Here is a 20000-nt window from a genome sequence, read left to right as displayed (position 1 = left end):
TATATATATATATATATATATATATATATATATATATATATATATATATATATATATATATATATACATCTTCTAAAAACATAACAAACATCTCACACGTCTCGAACTCTCGACCTACCCGCGCAACTTCTCGCTGCTGGGAGTAAGGGCGTTGGGTCTGGTATGATACATGTACCATACGCTACCGGGGTCTAAGCGATGTCACGCAGGGCAGCCGATCGAGACTACGGTCTACCCCAAAGCCAAATCAAAAGTCCTTCAAAAGAAGGCATCGTGCTTACCCCATACAAAAATGGGAAAAAGCACGTTAAAAGAAGAAGAAAAGATATATATATATATATATATATATATATATATATATATATATATATATATATATATATATATATATATATATATATATATACACACACATGTATGTATGAAGGGATGCTGTTCTTTCCTCAGTCCAGGGAAAATTCATTCGCTTTAAAATCTTAATTTAGAATATACTTCAATTCAAAGTAAGAACAATCTATTGAATTAGCTCTGGAAAAAGTGCCTATTGGAAATAATAAAAAACTGTGTTTTGTTTAGCTTCGAGGCGCTACCTTTACTTGAATACAGAGAATATCTGATATATGGTTTCACCTCGTTGAGGTGAGGGCAACTTGCAGAGGCTTCTCTGATTTTAATTATGATTTTATGATGTCAAGCATTTTCACAGAAAGAGTGGTCAATCACATCTGCTGTTTTTCTTTTCATCTCTCTTTCACTGCGTCTTCAATCACAGTTACGATCACAACAGTCGACTAACAACCCAGTATATACTATTTACTACACTGCACAAGTTGATAGAGTAGTGCTGTATTTTCATGGAAACGCGCCCATACTGTCCCTTACTTCTCCCGAGGAACGAACTCGTTCCACCGCTGTAACGTGAAACAAGGTCTAGAAAAAGTTAAGTATATCTTAGTTTAACCAGACCACTGAGCTGATTAACAACTCTCCTAGGGCTGGGCCGGAGGATTAGACTTATTTTACGTGGCTAAGAACCAACTGGTTACCTAGCAACGGAATCTACAGCTTATTGTGGAATCCGAACCACATTATAGCGAGAAATGAATTTCTATCACCAGAAATAAATTCCTCTAATTCTTCATTGGCCGGTCGGAGACTCGAACTCGGGCCTAGCAGAATGCTAGCCCGCAACTCTACCGACTCATCCAACGAGGAACTGTAACAAGGTCTAGAGCTTGAGCTGAAAGTCCTACCGCTGTGCTACAAATACTCAGCGAGAAAGTGAGAGCGCGCGAGAAAGGCGAAAAGAGAGAGAGAGAGACCAAGAGAAGGAGAGAGTGAGAGGGGGGGAGATCTGATCAGCGTAAATCAAACGTACAAAGGATGATAACACACGCTATTCTGGCGAAACGACGTAAGACGATTAGATTTAGAATAGAGCTCCTCTAATACTATTTGCAAAAGGGGACCTCTACTGCTGTTCTGCCAGCCTAAGGACGAATGCCATTTGCTATAGACACTTGGAAATTCTGTACTTTATTCAGTAAGAGTTTCCTCTGGAAAGCTTACAGTACACCCACTTTCATGCAATGGTCTTTACAAAAGCAGTAGTCTCAGGCAAGTTGTTCCTGTACTGTTGAGGTATATATTTTTTAGGTACCTATTTCAGTTTCAGGTTTTCTTACTTACTTTTCTATAATATCAATAACAAGAACAGTTACGGCAATAATCTTAATCATTTTAGTAATATTGATCATAGGCCTAATGAGCATAAATGCTTATATAACAAGCAAAGAGCTTCCACAGAACAAAGTTAAATGATAGAAAATAATACATAATTAGCTGCATGATTATCCACTAATGCAATGGAAATCAAACCTAAAGCAGTTGAAAACATAATGCAGCGGCTATGGCCCAATCCGAGGGTTAGAAAACATAGGTCACAAGGTCGCCATCCACAATAAAGCGATTAATTAAGCAAAAGACAATAAACAGGAAGAATGTTGAATTCCTCAACCATGCGTTGTTTTATCACCACCTCTGCTCCTTGTTACTTTTATAATTATCATAAGTCTGGTTTTGATAGATTCTACACTAAATAAGAACATTGGTCTAAGACAGTGGTAATATATTTTACCCTGAAATTATTTTGCCAGATATAATGAAGAAAATCTAATTGTTCCTCAGCAAAACAAAGAAATGTAAGACTTTGAAATGGCCCTTGTTAACCGGGAGAAAAATAGTGACAAAGGAAGTGCGATGACAAAGGATAAAGACGGCGAACAAAGGATCAACGAATGAGTCTCGCCTTAAATACAAAGAAGAAGATGAGATGGATCTGATAGAGACGCGAGACATCTTAAAAATCTCGGAGGATCTAAGTGGTTCGTAATTAAGATTTTAAAGAGACGAAACAAAATATAAAAGATAGAGAGAGAAGCGGAAAGGCAAGACAAATCTATAACTTAAATCAGATATATGTAATAGTAATGTCTGCTTTCTAGTATTTTGGTTGAGGCTTCAGTTATGAGCTTGAAACTTGCTATGAGGGTACAATCAGCGACGATTTTTTTGTTAATTCGCTTTCCTGTGATAAAATTCTTCCTCCATCTTTGTAGATTTGCCAAATAACGCATTCGTAATTATTGTGCTACGAGAATTTCACGATAGATGGAATTGCCAGACCACTCATTTAAACCTTCTGAATTAAAAAAAAAAAAAAAAAAAAAAAAACTTTGATCGTTGTTGCCTTTGCTCTCAGTATGTTTGTAAAGAATCAGCGTTGTTAAGAGATTTATTGAAAAGTGACTCAGTAGTCACTTTTCCAGACTCACAGGAGTCGTCAGAAGGATTTCTTCATAAATGAAAGATAGAAACGGGAGCAAGGTCACGCTAAAGAAGTTGAACAGCTAGGTGGGAAGAGGCCAATGGAAGCAGATGAGAAGTTTAAAGCGAAAGAACCTTCAGTACCATCTACAGCTTTCCGCGGAAGGCTTGCTGTTGTCGGAGCTTCCGACGGGATACTTGTAGAGTAAGGAAATTTCATCTGAGTGATTGAAGGAGAACATTCACCGTAATGTTAGATATCTAGAAAGGTAAAGGGGTACTCTACAAAGTAGAAACTAAATATCTGAATAAGGAAAACTTCTATCGGCAGGCAAGAAGACATTTAGCTTAATGCATTAGAAACATCGTCCTGGATAACATTGGTAAGAGTCTACTTCTGCAATACTTATTCATCCTTCGAACCCAATGATGACACTGTACAGTACATACACGCTCGCACATATACATAGGATTCGAAAACGATTCCTGGGCGAGGTAAAAAGATATGTGCAGTTTTCATTTGAATTAACTGTGGCACTGGTTAGGGAACCAGACTGGCTCACAAGCCACTGGAACATTTTGAATGCAACAAGTCATCCTCTCTGTCACTTTGGCATTTGCAGCCCTATTCAGGGGCAACATTTGAATATACCTCTCGTAGTAAGTATCTTCTAGAATTCTAACCAATCATTTTCAACCTCGATTTTTAGCCTGACATTAGTGGCTTTTGTGACCTCATTTTGACTGTTTCATGGTGGCATGGGAAACAAAATTCACATGTTGCGGCACTTAATAATAGGCTAAAGAAAACAAATAAATCAAAAGATTGACACAAAGATATAAAAGAACAAGTTTTAATGGTTTAATGTTGTTTTAACATGAGCTGGTGGCCATTTGAAAAAGATGTCACCGGAACGATACAGTTCACAAACCACATTCATCCATTGTCACCTTTTGGCGTCACATTTACGGATGCAAATGTGTATGGGATATAACTATCTATCTGTATATATAAATAATATATATATATATATATATATATATATATATATATATATATATATATATATGTATATATATGTAGACATAGATAGATATACCCTACCAAATTTTACAAAAGTGTACAGGATATGTCTATCTATATATATGTATTTATATTATATAAAATATATATATATACTGTATATATATATATATATATATATATATATATATATATATATATATATATATATATATATATATATATATATATATATATATATAGAGAGAGAGAGAGAGAGAGAGAGAGAGAGAGAGAGAGAGAGAGAGAGAGAGAGAGAGAGAGAGAGAGAGAGAGAGAGAGAGAGAGAGATACACAGATAGAGACGTTATATCCTACATACTTTTAGGCCCGTAAATGTGGCGCCAAAAGTTGACATTGGAGCAGAAAGGTGTGATTTTTGGACTGTATCGTCCCGTTGATGATACTAGCAGTGAAATATTTTTAAAGATGGCCACCAGTTCATAGTAAGACATCATTAAACCATTAAAATTGTTCTTTTATACATCTTGTGGTCAATTTATTGATTTATTTGTCTTCTTTAATCTATTTTTTTAAGTGCCAAACATGTGAATTTTGTTTCCCATGGCAACATGAAGCTATCAAAATGGGGTCAAAACTGAGATTGAAAATGATTGGTTAGAATTTTAGGAGATAAAATGTTTACTACGAGAGGTTTATTCGAATGTTGCCCCTGAAAACGACTGAAAATGCCAGGTTGGCAAAAATATAAATGTGTATATATATATATTATATATATATATATATATATATATATATATATATATATATATATATATATATATATATATATATAGATAGATAGATAGATAGATAGATAGACAGACAGACAGATAGATAGATAGATAGATAGATAGATAGATAGATAGATAGATAGATAGATTCAGATAAATACACAGATAGATAGATAGATAGATATATTCCAATAAAGTAAAAGTTTTTACTGGAAACATGCAGTATAAGTACACGGGTAGTTCTTAGCTTTTGTCCTTGACGTAACGGAATTGATATTATTTTCGATATTCTTCCGTGAACTGGAATAAAAAGATAACTCGCTCCATGCTTTGTCGAATTATACCAGAAATAAGACATTTTTATGCTTAGGTTTAATCAAAATCTCAAAATCGCGCGTGAGACTGAGTATAATCATATCGCTGAATTTTCTATATAAACAGAAAGAAGACATATAGAAACAAATCACAAGATAATCTTACAATTTTTCCTATATTCATCCAGCCATTGCACTGCCGCACATGGAAAAAGAGAGACGAAATCTCACTGTTTCACGCAATGCGAAAGTTACTTCAGAAATGAATCAATCGTGTTCTCTGTTTCGAGGAAACTAGAAAAGGAAAGTTTCTCTTCGTGACGACACGAAACTTGGTGTGCTATTTTCATCTCTTGAAAAGCCAGGCTGCCATTCTCTGAAGGGAATTATTTTTTTTTTCAATTTCATGCTTATATATGTGCATAAACTCATACACTGAGGTACGCACACAAACATACATTAAAGGAAACCTATAAATGTATATGCCTTGTTACATTTCTTGGAAAATAGCAAAATATATATATATATATATATATATATATATATATATATATATATATATAATTTATATGAAATATATATTTGCTGTCTTCGAAGAATGCAATAAGGCATATACATTTATGGGCTTCCTTTAATGTATGTTTGTGTGTGTCCATCAATGTATGCGTTTATACACACACACACACACACACACATATATATATATATATATATATATATATATATATATATATATATATATATATATATATATATATATATATATATATATATATATATATATATATATATAATGTATATGCGTTTACATACACACATGCATATTTATATATATATATATATATATATATATATATATATATATATATATAGACCATATAGATATATAGAAAGATAGATATACTTATTAAACAATGTAATGTAGCCAGACTATTTAGGTACAGCAAATATATTCGGTAAAAAAACACAATGACGGGCTCGAACACATTCGTTATTGTAAATGTACCAACAAATGCGTGAATTAAACTAGAAGATTAAACAGATATATACCGAGCAATAGGCTTGCATCTTATTAAAACAATTAAATATACCCATACTTGTTCAGGTAAAAGGTTAGGGAAGCAAACGGCAAATAAGGAAGAAAAAGTAAATAAATTAATACACAATAGTAAGTAAACAACTTTAGTTAGCTTTGGGTCAGACACTGAGGTATTAAGTGTTTGCAAGAGATAGTAACATTACAGCAAAACCGGAATTCATAGATATTCCACACTTATTTCGTTTTACTTAAAAAAAAACAGGCCTATCAAAATGAAATACATGAAAATCATGCACCGTTTTGCTTCCCTAACCTTTTACCTGAACAAGTCTGGGTATGTTTAATTGTTTTAATAATATACAAGCTTATTGCTCGTTATCTGTTTAATCTTCTAGTTTAATTCACGCATTTGTAGGTACACTTACAATAACGAATGTGCTTGAGTTCGTCATTGTGTTTTTTACCGAATGTATTTGCGTTGCCTAAAAAGTCTGGCAAAAGAGTTATTAAATCAATAAACTCGTTCATTCATCAGTTAGTCTTTCAATAACATTTTCAGCGATCAATCAGTCGTGCTCTTCCTCGAGTGTCGTTTGCTTTGAAGCTTTAATAATCCATTATAATGGGTCGAACTCTTTCTCTTTTCTTCGTAATTATTCCTGCATTTAATTTTGAACTTTTTTTCACCCCGTAGGGGCGTAATGCCGTCAGTGCACCTTATGCTGTGCACTGTAAGCATTACTTAAGGTTCTCTGTAGCATCCCTTCGGTCCCTAGCTGCAACCCCTCTCACTCCTATTACTGTACCTCCTTTCATATTCTCTCTCTTCCATCTTACTATCCATCCTCTATCAATTGTTTCATACTGCAACTGCGATGTTTTCCTCCTATTACACCTTTCGAACCTTTCTACTGTCAATTTCCGTTTCAGCGCTGAACGACCTCAAAGGACCCAGCGCTTGGCCTTTGGCCTGAATTCTGTTCTATTCTTTTTGTTTTCAGAAAAGCTAATCTTCGGAGGGTTGTAACTTGCATCTAAAAGCCACATTATTATACTCAGATGCATTGTGTGTTCATGTACCAATGACAGTATTAACTTTGTGTGCATCAGTGCATCCTATATATAACCATACGGCCTACTTAATTCATCATTTTGAAGCATACAACTTTATATTATGTAGCTTATAACTTCATAAATTTTCGTCCATACGGATAGAACTATCTAACAATGAAAAAAGAATGAAATCACTTTGTTTTTATGACTGGCTGCTTTGTTGTATAATTTGTGCTTAAGTGTCCAAGGTTTGCTCATTAAGCAATTTATGTCTTTGTTTACGTCCTGCAGACGAACCCCTCCTCGCCCCACATATCGTAGGAACCAAGGATACTTACAGTCCTTTGGAATACGTGTCTCTCAACTGCACTTCCGCGAATCAGGAGTATGACCCTGATCTCACCTGGAAGATTAATGGTCATCCTGCTCACCAGGTAAGTGGCACAAGGGCGGCAAGGGATTTACTGGCCCAGGTCGTTGGCTCCCAAGGAATAACAATTTGCTCTTTTCCAACTTTCATTGCGAGGAAGCAGGTACACTGCGTGCTTCTTCATGCTTTTAATTTGCTCCCTGTCTCTGTCTCTCTCTTCCTCTTTATACATTTACAAAGACAAACAGATACATACAATGTATTATATTAACATATATACACATATATACATACATATGTATATATATTAATATATATATATATATATATATATATATATATATATATATATATATATATTTTATACAAATACTACACACACACACACACACACACACACATATATATATATATATATATATATATATATATATATATATATATATATATATATATATTTCTCTCTCTCACACAAACACTAATGTATGCAGGGAATCACATTACTAAATAGGGCCGACCTGACGTGCAATTTTTTTTTTTATAGATTTTTCTTAGATTCCTAGGTTTTCCCATCAGCGAACCTAAAGCACCGTTGGGTCTGGAAAGCCAGACAACATCGGAACGTTAGCCACATTAAGACCTTTGCATGCCATGGGACTGGCCTTTCAACCTCACCCCAAAACCATAGGTATTATAACGAAGGGTAACACCTTCCAAGTCGCGTGCGTGTGTGAGTTTGCATAAATTCTTTTAAAAATGCAGATGTCAAAATACTTTCAGTCCATTTTGCAGGATATTTTCAACTTAAAAACCTTTATTTTCCCACTCTTTACAGTAATGATTATATTGTTAATAAAGATTCTATAAAATATAAATACTGTATATATATATATTCATATATATATATATATATATATATATATATATATATATATATATATATATATATATATATATATATATATATATATATATATATATATATATATAATACAGGCCCACCCAGAGTTTTTATGGGGGTCGTTTTTCCCAATACTGGACCTTTTCCTCTATATATGTCATTGCATATATAGGCATATACATGATGAAATACTTGAAAATGTTATTTTAGTTATATTAAGAAGAAAAACTGGGTATGCGGTCTATGCCCTTCTACCCGATTTGATGTTATTCAAAGTACTGACTTTGGTTAACAGAATTTTACTTATAATGTTGAAAGTTGAAAGATTGTTATTTATTACTTTATAAGTACAGTTCAATGAAGAGGATAGTCACAGAAAATATGGACTTCCAGAAATTTGGTTGGGGGGGGTCGTTCGACCCGCCCCCCCTCGGTACAGGCCTGTAATATCTATATTATAATTATAATATATATATATATATATATATATATATATATATATATATATATATATATATATATACATACAGATAGAGGGATAGATAGATAATTCCATGATGCTTGTATAACGAAATAAAACTTAGACCGCCTCACAATAGCATTGCTGTTTCAAGGGGGTTAGCTTGCACTGTTCATTAAGGAAATTCTAAAACAGCTCTCGATACATCTCTTCGGCAGAATTTCGTGTCCAGGTTCAGCGCACAGACAGTGGGGCTGGGGTTCCAGGCGAGGAGCGAGTTCTTCCATCGTGGCATGATCATTGTCTCCTGCACCTCGCACTTCGGCAGCAGTCACGAAAGAACGACCACGAAAGAGCTCAGGAGTCTAAACTACTTGACTGCTCAGGAATATCACTACAATGCAGGTACTTTCAGGAGTTGGAATAGAGAATTTAGGCCAAAGGCCATACACTGGAACCTGTGAGGTCATTCAGCGCTGAATAGGAAATTGAGATTAAAGGAGGTTTTAAATGTGTAACAGGAGGGAAACCTCGCAGTTGCATTATAAAACAACTGTTAGCAGAGTGTGGAAAGTATGATGGAAGAAAGATATTATGAACGGAGGTACAGTAAAAGGAATGGAAAGGGGTTGCATTTAGGGGCCGAAGGGACGATGCAAAGAACCTTAACTAATGCCTATAGTGCACCACATGAGGTGCACTGATTGCACTACCCAATTACGGGGTAGTACTTTCCGGAGCTGTTCTGATTCCTCAGACGAACATCACTGCAGCGTGGCTCGTTATCAATGTTTGAGAAATATATCAAAAAAACAATGTCATTGCTGGTAGTTACTGTGCAAACGGAACTAAATAAATGCTCTACCATTGTGTTATAAAAACATAATTTAGCCCCTTGCTTTACAGAAAATATTTACCTTTGTTGATTATAAAGTAAGTTGGTTTTGAAGTTTAAAGATGTGTTGTCTTCATGCGTTAGAGATTAGGGTATATCTATCGTCTGGATTATAAAAATATGATGTTTTCCATTTAATGATTGCCTAACATTATGTTTTAGGTAATGGAGTATCTAAATTGTTTCCAGGATATATTTCTTTTTGTATTTCCGTGGATTAATTACCCAAAAGCAGTAGAAAAACAATTGCTGCAATTTTATTCAGCTCGTAATTCCATATAATTTCAGCATATAATTCTACAGAACGACATCAGATGGGGTTTTTCCAGACTCTTGCATGAATTAGTTTAGAGTGATTGGCAGGCTCCTTTGAAGATTGGATGCAAAAGTTGTATGTATGTATATATTATATATATATATGTATATATTATATATATATATATATATATATATATATATATATATATATATATATATACATACATACATAAATACACACATACACACACACATATATAAGGTCAGTCTGTTAAATCGAGATCAATCGTCTTCAGTCAGTAAAAACGCGTTTACATTTGCTTCAAGTCTCCAAAGGAGCCTTATATATATATATATATATATATATATATATATATATATATATATATATATATATATATAGTTGACAAGGTGACAAGGAGATAGCCGGGTCAGTAAAAAGGTATACATTTTATTGCCGACGCGTTTCGTAACAACATAGTTACATCATCAAGGCTAAAAGAGAAAACAACACAAATTAAAAACACATGGAATATAACTTTGACTTTAAGTTTCAACAAATTATACCAAACTTACATTAAAACAAGATTTAAAAAGCACCTGCTAGACTAAAGGCTGAAGGCTTTATGATTCGGAAAGGAGGAGAAGCAGCGAAGAAAACGGCTCAAGCCAGAAACAACTGTATAGAGGTGGTGTGATTGTTCAACTTGGGCACTAACTGCTTAATAAATAATGACTCTAAGATAAGCAGTTCGTGTAAACGGCTTGTTTGGCCCAAGACAGAGAAGTCAGAATAGTTAATGCTGGTGTTACAAATTTTTGTGTGATTTTCTGATATTAGAAAATTCGTGATTGGACAATCTGCAGCCAGTACGATGGCTGACACCATTATGTGAATCAGCTCTGACCTTGAGCAATCGCTTAGTCGAACCTACGTAAGTCTTGTTTTGTTTTAATAAGTTTGGTATAATTTGTTGAGACTCTTAAAGTCAAAGTTATATTCCATGTGTTTTTAATTTGTGTTGTTTTTCTTTTAGCCTTGATGATGTAACTATGTTGTTACGAAACGCGTCGGCAATAAATGTATCACCTTTTGATGACCGGACAACGTATTCTGTCTTATGTATATATGTCTATATATATATATATATATATATATATATATATATATATATATATATCAAGACGCAAATGTCGTTTAATATCCAGTGCACTGTACCTTAGGAATAACCTACAGCCATGTGGAAATATAATTAGTACGTGCTTAGTCCCCGGCAGGATTCGAACGGTTGCCTGGTTACTATGTTATTTGTGTAAAAGTTACCAAAAGTCTCTTATTTGCATATATATAAATATAAAGTTTTTTCACTTATACATATTGTTTACACCAATAAATATAAAGTATTTATTGGTGTATTATGTTAAAAACTTGCATCATGAACACAATTTGTATGGATAAAAGCGTTCAAGATATATACGTATGTATATATATTATATATATATGTGTATACACATATACATGTTATGTATATATGCATATATATAAATACATATATATACATGTGTATATATAAATATATATACATACACATATATTTGTGTGAATGTGTTTGCATGCTTCTTTTTCTTATCGATTAATTAATCCCCATAATCCATTCAAGTGCACAAACGTGTCATTTCCTGCTGAGTTAAGTTATGAAAGTGTCATATTTGCAGATTAATAAATCATTTTTTCACATTATGAAATAGACTCTTCAGCAACTCCGCTGATTTTAGCTCTTTCGCCACCGAAATTCTTTTACGGAAATGATAAAATTTGCGCATTTATTTCATAAATATAATTTATTTTCAATATCCCTATTTCTAACGGTATTTCGCTTGATTATTACGCCGATAATGTTGGCAGGATGTTACATTATTATCTGTGTCTGTGAGCGTGTTTGTGCCATTGCGAGATATCTTGTGAAAGGATGAACGGAGTTTTAAGAAAATGGGTGCAGAACACTCATACCAGAGTCTTCAGGTGTCCATAGGTTCTCTAAAAATGTAGGGATTTTCCCTGATCCCATCTAACCACTTTTGATGGGGTTGGAAAGGGCAGTGGTATGGCCTTTGCCGAGTTCTTTTGTTTTTTATTGATATCTACCAATTTTAAAACTATTGGTTGATATTAGGACAATAAACGATTCTAACATATCACTGCAAATCCTTTTAGATACTTTGGTATTAGATTAACAAATGGTCATACAGTGTGTACTCATCCAGATTGTGACTAACAATGATGCCCTTTATTCCCACAATTTGTTCAGGCAAAGCTTTTAAAATGTTCTGGATTTTAAGGTTAAGTACTTCATAGCCAATAGTTTTCCAATGCACTCGTTGCTTTCTTGGACACAAGAACAAATATGGGCACTGCGCAACGCGCTTTGCAAGTGTATTCATAATAGTGTGAAAAAACTCAAATCTATGGAGACTCAGTATCCACACCCCAATACCATGCATCTTTTTCTTTGTGGAAGTGTTTATTTAAATAAAAAGCTATAAGGAAGGTTTTTGATAGAATCATCCAACTACCTTGGGAATATTTTACATGAAAAAGGAATTATACACGCACTTCTCATGCTAATTTTCTTTGTTAGCATGTTATTTATTAGGTAAATGAAGTGGATACCAAGGAGTATTTGTGATTTAATATCTGAGAGTATAAAAAGTCATGGGTGATTGAATCCCAACGTCTTAAATAACCAGGCGCAATAGACCTAACACTTAGCAGCTATTGTGTTCTGATTTAGCTTAGAAGCACAAAACCTGAATTTAACAAGATTATGTACAGCAGCGTAAAACATATAACTCCTGATGGCTGATTGTATAAGTCGCTTTGACCTCAGTATCAAATTCAGAAGACATACAGTAGGTTGCAAACCTGGTCAGTGTAGATGCGCTGATACACTGTAAATAAGTCCTCTTGTAAGTTATTCCCAAGGTAAAGTGAATTCACTATTAGGGGGTATGTATGTATGTATTTATATGTACGTATATATATACAATATATATATATTATATATATACATATACATATAATATATATATATGTATAATATATAATAAATATATATATATATATATATATATATATATATATATATATATATATATATATATATATATATATATATATATGGGGGTGTGTACGTGAATATGTGCGAGTTCATGGGTATGAGTGTGCGTGTTCGTCTCGATCTTTCTCAGCATAACGCATTTTAAAATCTCTTTAGGTCTAATATATATAATCCCCACAGCAGTCGCTTATAAAAAAATCCCTTTCCGTTGTCTTTCAGGTGCAAGGAGCGCTTTGTCCGCTGCGGTAGCCATGACAGTGATCGGAGCCTCTGCAATGTCTCGGTCGACGCTTCTCTTTGTGTAACACTTGAACTTTTTGGCTAATGTATATGTGTAAATAAATGTTTTGGATGTAGAGAGTTCTGTATTTTTTTGAACTACGTAGATCGTAAGCTTCGTGTTTTCATTCTATTGGAAAGTAGAGTTATTGCAATTTACGTGAGAGGTATACAGTCACTGAGTTGTCTATGAATCTCTAATTCATTTTTTTACAATATCAAATCCTTGTTTCCTATCATAGTCTAAGATTTTTCCAAAAGAAAAGGTCTCTGATCTACAAGGAGTTTTGAAAAGTAGAGCCAGAATTTTTGCTATAACCCTAACTAAAAACAAAAAACAGTGAAACTTTGCTCAAGGAATTGTTACTAAGTCATACGAAGATAAACTTAAGTTTTATTTGTGGGAATAATGAGGTTTAAAGAATATAGACACCGTTACTGGAATAATGCATATCTTTGATTCAGTCTGTATTTGTAACAAACATATAGTCTTATGTATGAGTTCACTTTCACTATGGTAATATCATCACAAAAGTACTCCATGGCATTATGTTTTCAGAGAATAAGGAGAAAAAAAATGTGTATAAGCAACTGACAAAAGAGGCCACGGAAGGCATCAAAATATCACGCTTTTTACCACTGTAACTTCTATTAAAGCAACAAGCTATGTGTAAATACTGATACTGAATAAACGGAAATTACTTCGAAACCTCTGTTCAATATCCTCGTATTCAATATCCTTCGATAAAATTATGAATCATATTCACGTTCCTTTGAGAGCTTCATGAAAGTGTCATGTACCTCAGGGAGATAATGACAGCATTTAGTTACATTTGTATTCGAGTAAGTTCAGATGTGGGTACAATCTACCTTATATTCAGTTTCCTTTTAGAGCCTAATGAAAGTGTCATGTACCCTTCAGAAAAATAATGACAGAATCTGGTTACATTTGTGTTTAAGTAGGTTCAAATGTGTACAGATCTACTACTTGCTTGTGCCGTGTTGCAAGTACCTTGCAATCTAAGAGGGTCAAATCATTAGAAAAAAATGTATAAAACACAAAGGTATAGGCTACGTCCACACAGGCGGCGATTCGGAAGGTGTAGGCAGGAGCGGGCTCAAGCCTGAAATGAATAAGCAAGGATTCTAGCGGAACTGCTCGCGCACTCGGCTGGAATTTCTTGCAGGATTCGAGCTGAAATCGTGAATTCTCGCTACTCCCACCATAAGAAAATATATACCATAATAGTTTTGGCTATTCAAACAACCCTGTATATATATATATATATATATATATATATATATATATATATATATATATATATATATATATATATATATATATATATATATATATATATATATATATATATATATATATATATATATATATATATATATACATACACGTCAACATATCTTATTGTCCTGAGGTATATGGGTTGTGTCTGCAAAATGGGCTGGCAGTCTTTATCGGTTAACTGGGTGTTCTGACAGTTGTTTCCTGAAGGTTAAGGAAAGTGCGCATTGTAATTTTGCCTTCAGGAATTCACAAAGGCAACCAATCACCCTATGGGGGCCATCTTTCAAGAAACATTTTGTAGATCATAAATTGTTCAGCAGTGAACAACTATTGGAATCAAAACTGGTGTTCCAGATATGGTTATATTAGGAAAAAAGTTATAGGCCTAAGCAGAACAAAAAGACAGCCAACCGTATTTATGGGTTAGAGTTCATAGGAATAGTGGCCCCTCCCTAAGTAATTTCATAAAGAATTATAACACGTTCATGAAACAGAAAAGCCATTAAATGTCTTCATAACAAGTAATTATTTTTTATACAGGGTGTAAAACAACAGTACGGGCGATGACATGTAAAATGAGTGGCGGAAGCAGAATCGGTTTAAGGGACGAGTATAGCCTAAAAGCATTTTCTTTTTTGCATGTCTGGTTTTATGGACTGTTCCTTGCTCACCAGCAAGTAAAAAATAAAAAAGCAAAAATAAAAATAAATAAACAGTAGGCCCGTAAAAATGACTGAATCATATGTATACGTATATTAGTTAATAGGCCTAGCGTTTCACTTTCAATAAATATTGGAAAATTATAAGAAAATTTCAGGTAAATATAGTTTTACAACAAAATCGTACACAATAATTACAGAAATTAATGAACATTGTGGAAAAATCTCAATAATGTAATATATATATAAGCATACCCTTAGAGTAAGTAATCAAGATATTACGTGAAAGTGTTTAACTAAACAAACTAGGCTACCATGCTTCAGACTTTAACTACAGCAAGTTCAAGCACACAACGTACGTGCCGTTATACTTTATAAGGTCTCTGGTTCAGGTGTGCAAGAATTGAACTAACTTCATCTGCTTTTCTCACAGGCTCACACCACTAGCCACAGCCCCACTAGCCAGCGCCGGCCGAATCCCTTCCTGTAGGAGCGGCACCTGGTCATTTACCTCAGTTACTTTTGTTCGCATTTCTCATTTTACTCCGACTGGTACTCACCCATTCTGAGAGCTTTCCAAGTCTGGTTGCTACCCGTTTCTTCTTGAAACCTAAGGCCCCGGTCCACACTATCATTCATGCCTCACAAACATGTTACGTCATATACTTTTTTCCCCCAATTACGATCCATATTCTTTGTTGACACTGCAGAGAGACACTGATCACTCAGGATTCATATCGCCCCTACGGTGTTGCCAACTATGGGGCAGCTTACCTAAGTTTGGGCAATAGCATGCAGTTGGAATGGGAGTTTAGTTGAAATAAAGGAGATTTTATAAAAGTTTGTATTGTTTTTATAACAGCATGAAACTTCTCTCATATTTATCACAAATTTCCTATTGTTTTTGCATGATGTACTACGAAGCGCATTGGCTCAAAGCTACGTTTAGTATAAAATCACAGCGTATATTCTTTCTTTTCTTTACCATTGTTTGTGTTGTCTTTCAAGTAAGCTAGTATAACAGCATTTCAATAAAATGAATTTGAAATATAATTTTCAGACTGGACTTTATACCATATGCATCTTATTCGCTTAAAATTATTCTAAAAGAAAAATTAGGAGTTGCAGACTATCGTCTACGATAAAGACCACAGAGTATAACACATTTCCTGACTAATATTGTACTTTGTTTTTTTACAATATTATATATGGCATCTATATTAGTATTGCATCTCTATACCGTCTCCATCTAACAGACAGAAACCTACTGAAGTGAGAACTTTTACAAAGATTTTTGGGTAAAATTTATCTTGATTTTAGGAGAATTTTGGACCTCGCCACCTGGCAATACTGCTAGCGATTCTCGTCCCTGGTTTCCAAGTTGCTGCGGGAGAACTGTGGTGTAACGAGTGTGTGGAACAGTGGGAACAGAGCTCACCAGTAAGAGTTAACGAAAGTGCCGAGGAACACCTAATTCTCGGTAGTGTCAATGCGCAAGTGCAAAAAAGAAGGGAATCAGTGAAAATTGCGGTCTAAGACTGGTGTTGGTTACTGAAAAGAAAGATGGTAGCAACGGGTGGATTTGTAGGCCAGTTGTCCAAAAATAAAGTTCATTTTCACAGTTAGGCCTACGTAAAAAATTGGCTTGATGTTATTCATCGAAAAGTCTGAATGGTCCCATAGTTTATCGTAAGAGGAAGAAAACCAGGGACACTATCACTCCGGGTGCACGATTTGCGGCAGGCTCGCGATTTTAAAGGTGGGTTCACGTAGCGTCTAAATCACTGGGTTGGATTAACGAAATGCTATGCCACTCTTGTTGAGACACCGTCAGTAAATTACTACTTGTAAGTAGTACTTTTTTTTGTACTTTGATGGGGAAAGCAACAATTAATGTCATAATTTTTTTTTTTTTTTCATTCGACAACTTTGCCTTAAGGTTAGGCTAGTAATAGCAAGACAATGAAGCTTGGACAAGCCTAGGCTACTCTTGGGCCTACACCCTCAGATCTGTTCGTGATATTTTATTTTTTTCTAGCCTTTTGTCAGTCGAAACATTCTCGATATTAGAGTAACTTTCTTCGGTAATATATAATGAATCATCATATACAAGTGACGATCCCATGCTCTTAAGTGAAAAAAATAGTCTTAGGATAACAATGGCAGGATGAAAAAAGACTTGGATAAACCAAGCCCAAGTAAAATACATGAAATATTTTATTTTATGAACACTTTTAGGCAGTTTCCTTCGAATAAATAAAAAAAATACTTTTTAAAGATAGCCTTTATGGAATCTTTCTGTCCTGGTAACATATCACTACCCAAGACAAAAGATCGTCGTCGCGGCCATTATTTTTATGTGGTCTTTTGGTTTACAGCGCTCTGGGCATGATGAGAAAAATCACATTTAGGTCAACTTTTCCAACCGTTCTGAAAACACCAGTGGTCGACCGTATAAAGCTCCGAAAATACCCCATTAGATCAGCATGTTGACCTAACGGTGTTGGTGTCACAGGATTTTGCCCCATATAACTTTGGAGACCGTTTTGCAATCTACGTAGCCATGGAGGATGGGTGCTTGAAGGTAAGGTAAATTGTAATGAAGTTTCGCCCGTTGTATAATAGATGTAACTTACATATCTACGATTTATGCGAAGTAGGCTCAATAATTTACAAATATTTGCTTGTTAATTTGTTATTATTACAATAATCATATAGTTCCAATAGTAATGGTGGTAGTAAAACTTGAGAACAGTAGTATTAGTAATAGTAAAGTTAAGGATAATGATAATGGCAAATGTGTCATTTAACCCAATGTAATCCAGTCGTTTTCTTGCTTTCATTATTAGGCTATGTATGGTGCCCTTTTTCATCGTATCAATATTATACATACTGAACTCTGTGATAATCCCCAGACATTGCTTGTTGTACAAGTTTTTAATTTTTTTTAGAAATATGTCACGAGAACGAAAACGGGGTAAGCTTCTGCAGGGGAGGGAGAGAGATGCGACCGTTTTCTCCATAGCCCTTTAAATTTTTGGCGGGAGAATTTGAGAATGCTGGTTCTTGTTCCAACTTCAGATTCTATGAAAGCCGTAAATAATGTTTAAGTGCTGTAGAAATGATCGACATAAGAGATGTATGTAGAAATACAGAAACAGTTAAGTATAACTAATGTAATTATCTATGAGAAAACATAGAAGTTAATCTATTCATCGAGTGTAGCAACGTTAATACATTGTCTTAGGCTATCAGTTTCCCAGTTGATCTTAGAAACACCCTACTAACAGTTTTACTGAACTATCCTCATGTTCCTTCATTCTTCAAAAAACACCATAGAAATGTTTAATCATCATTGGGCTCTAAGTTGAACATTATTTTGTAAACAAGCACACTGACCAAAGGACGTTGTGAGTGGAGGAGGCTGAGCCCGTGCCATGATGGACTGGCTATTTCCCATCATGCACTCTTCCCGCCAAGACCGGACATGAGAAAACTTGCTGTCGGGTGTGCATTGAGGTTGATTATTTTACTGACGTTACATGTATGCCAAATATGAATGGTTGTGTAAACAGGATCCATTATCTATTGTAGTCTCCATTAATGAGGGATATAAACGTTCGAACTTCTTGGATCATTCGGGCTACGACTGGAAAAATACTTCAGGGCTTGATGTTAGTGTGAGAGAGAGAGAGAGAAAAAAAATAAAACTTACCGTACGAGGATCCATACTTATGCTACCTTCAACAGTATGACAGGAAACTTTAGCGTTCGGTTCTCAAACACATGCGCGGATCGAACCTCAGTAAGCTATTTATGGCATTACTGCAGGACAGTTGTGCACACGACACGTGGCTATATATATATATTTTTTTGGAATAGGGAATAAGGAAGAGAGGTATAAGAGAGTTAGCTAATGCTCTGAAAAAAATAGACATGCACAATATTTTCTTTTACATATATTTACTTTCCTGTATATCGGACAGTGTAGCCAGTCTTTCTCAGATTGCAAATGAAAAAAAAAAATAACCTTAGAAGCTGTTAAAGATATAATCTGATATTTTCATGTTTTATCATTATTTGCTGTTTAATCCTAGGGCAAACCATTTGTAAGATATTTCCGAAGCCATATTTGAAATAAGCAACGCAAGAGAACTTAAGTGGTTTATGAAAGATTGCAACAAATGACTAGAATGCTTGCAATACATGGGAATATTACGCACGGTATGTTTCACTACGAAAAGAACATCAACGGCGGTTTACATAATGTACTTGCAATGAATACATCAAAATTAGCAGAAAGCCAGTTGTGTATGGCTTTGCTTTAAAACTTGCTCGGAGTGTATATCCCTTCAGGCAAATAAACTTTGACGAATACTAATGATGGTTGAGGGATTTATTGCCATGGAAACCATCTCTCCTGTCATAAAGTATACTTTTTTTATATTAATTCTTCATTGTTATTCTCTGTTTATGTCAAGTTGCGCTCAATAACGAGGCGGGGATAATTGTAATCTGTATTAATAACTTTTGTTTGGTGGCTAGAAAAATAGAAAAACTATAGTTAATCCTTTTTCTTTTGCTTTCTCTCCAGAGCGGACAATTTTTACCCTGATCCTTTATTTGATGGCCTACTCTAAAAACCGAGGTGAGTTTTGATTCAGTTAGAATATATCTGTTTTATGTTCATTGCACTTTTGGGCTAGAATTATGTCATATAAGTGGTA

At 34.4% G+C, this 20000-nt stretch overlaps 2 protein-coding genes and 1 long non-coding RNA gene across 5 annotated transcripts in view; 2 read left to right on the top strand and 1 right to left on the bottom strand.

The window, feature by feature from the left end:
* LOC136848112 (uncharacterized) overlaps window positions 1–14020 on the top strand; it is a 408534-nt gene extending 394514 nt beyond the window's left edge. The window contains exons 4-6 of the mRNA XM_067120338.1: window positions 7321–7463; window positions 8979–9165; window positions 13252–14020. Coding sequence (XP_066976439.1) covers window positions 7321–7463; window positions 8979–9165; window positions 13252–13337 — 416 coding nt within the window. The 3' untranslated portion in view covers window positions 13338–14020. The remainder of the gene's footprint in view (window positions 1–7320; window positions 7464–8978; window positions 9166–13251) is intronic.
* Window positions 1–15992, bottom strand: part of Rpb7 (DNA-directed RNA polymerase II subunit Rpb7) — a 525952-nt gene extending 509960 nt beyond the window's left edge. For both annotated transcript variants that reach the window (XM_067120360.1, XM_067120392.1), the window contains exon 1: window positions 15834–15992. The gene's annotated coding sequence lies outside the window, so the exon portion shown is untranslated. The remainder of the gene's footprint in view (window positions 1–15833) is intronic.
* Window positions 15993–16645: 653 nt separating this feature from the next.
* LOC136849928 (uncharacterized) overlaps window positions 16646–20000 on the top strand; it is a 378285-nt gene continuing 374930 nt past the window's right edge. Inside the window, exons 1-2 of one of the 2 annotated variants that reach the window (XR_010856477.1) lie at window positions 16646–17857; window positions 19868–19921. This is a non-coding gene — a long non-coding RNA (uncharacterized lncRNA). The remainder of the gene's footprint in view (window positions 17858–19867; window positions 19922–20000) is intronic. The other variant, XR_010856479.1, reaches the window with a different exon arrangement.

Source organism: Macrobrachium rosenbergii, chromosome 2 (genome assembly GCF_040412425.1).
Source record: "Macrobrachium rosenbergii isolate ZJJX-2024 chromosome 2, ASM4041242v1, whole genome shotgun sequence".
In the NCBI taxonomy this organism is placed as follows: domain Eukaryota; kingdom Metazoa; phylum Arthropoda; class Malacostraca; order Decapoda; family Palaemonidae; genus Macrobrachium; species Macrobrachium rosenbergii.
This window is presented reverse-complemented; position numbering and strand designations above follow the sequence as displayed.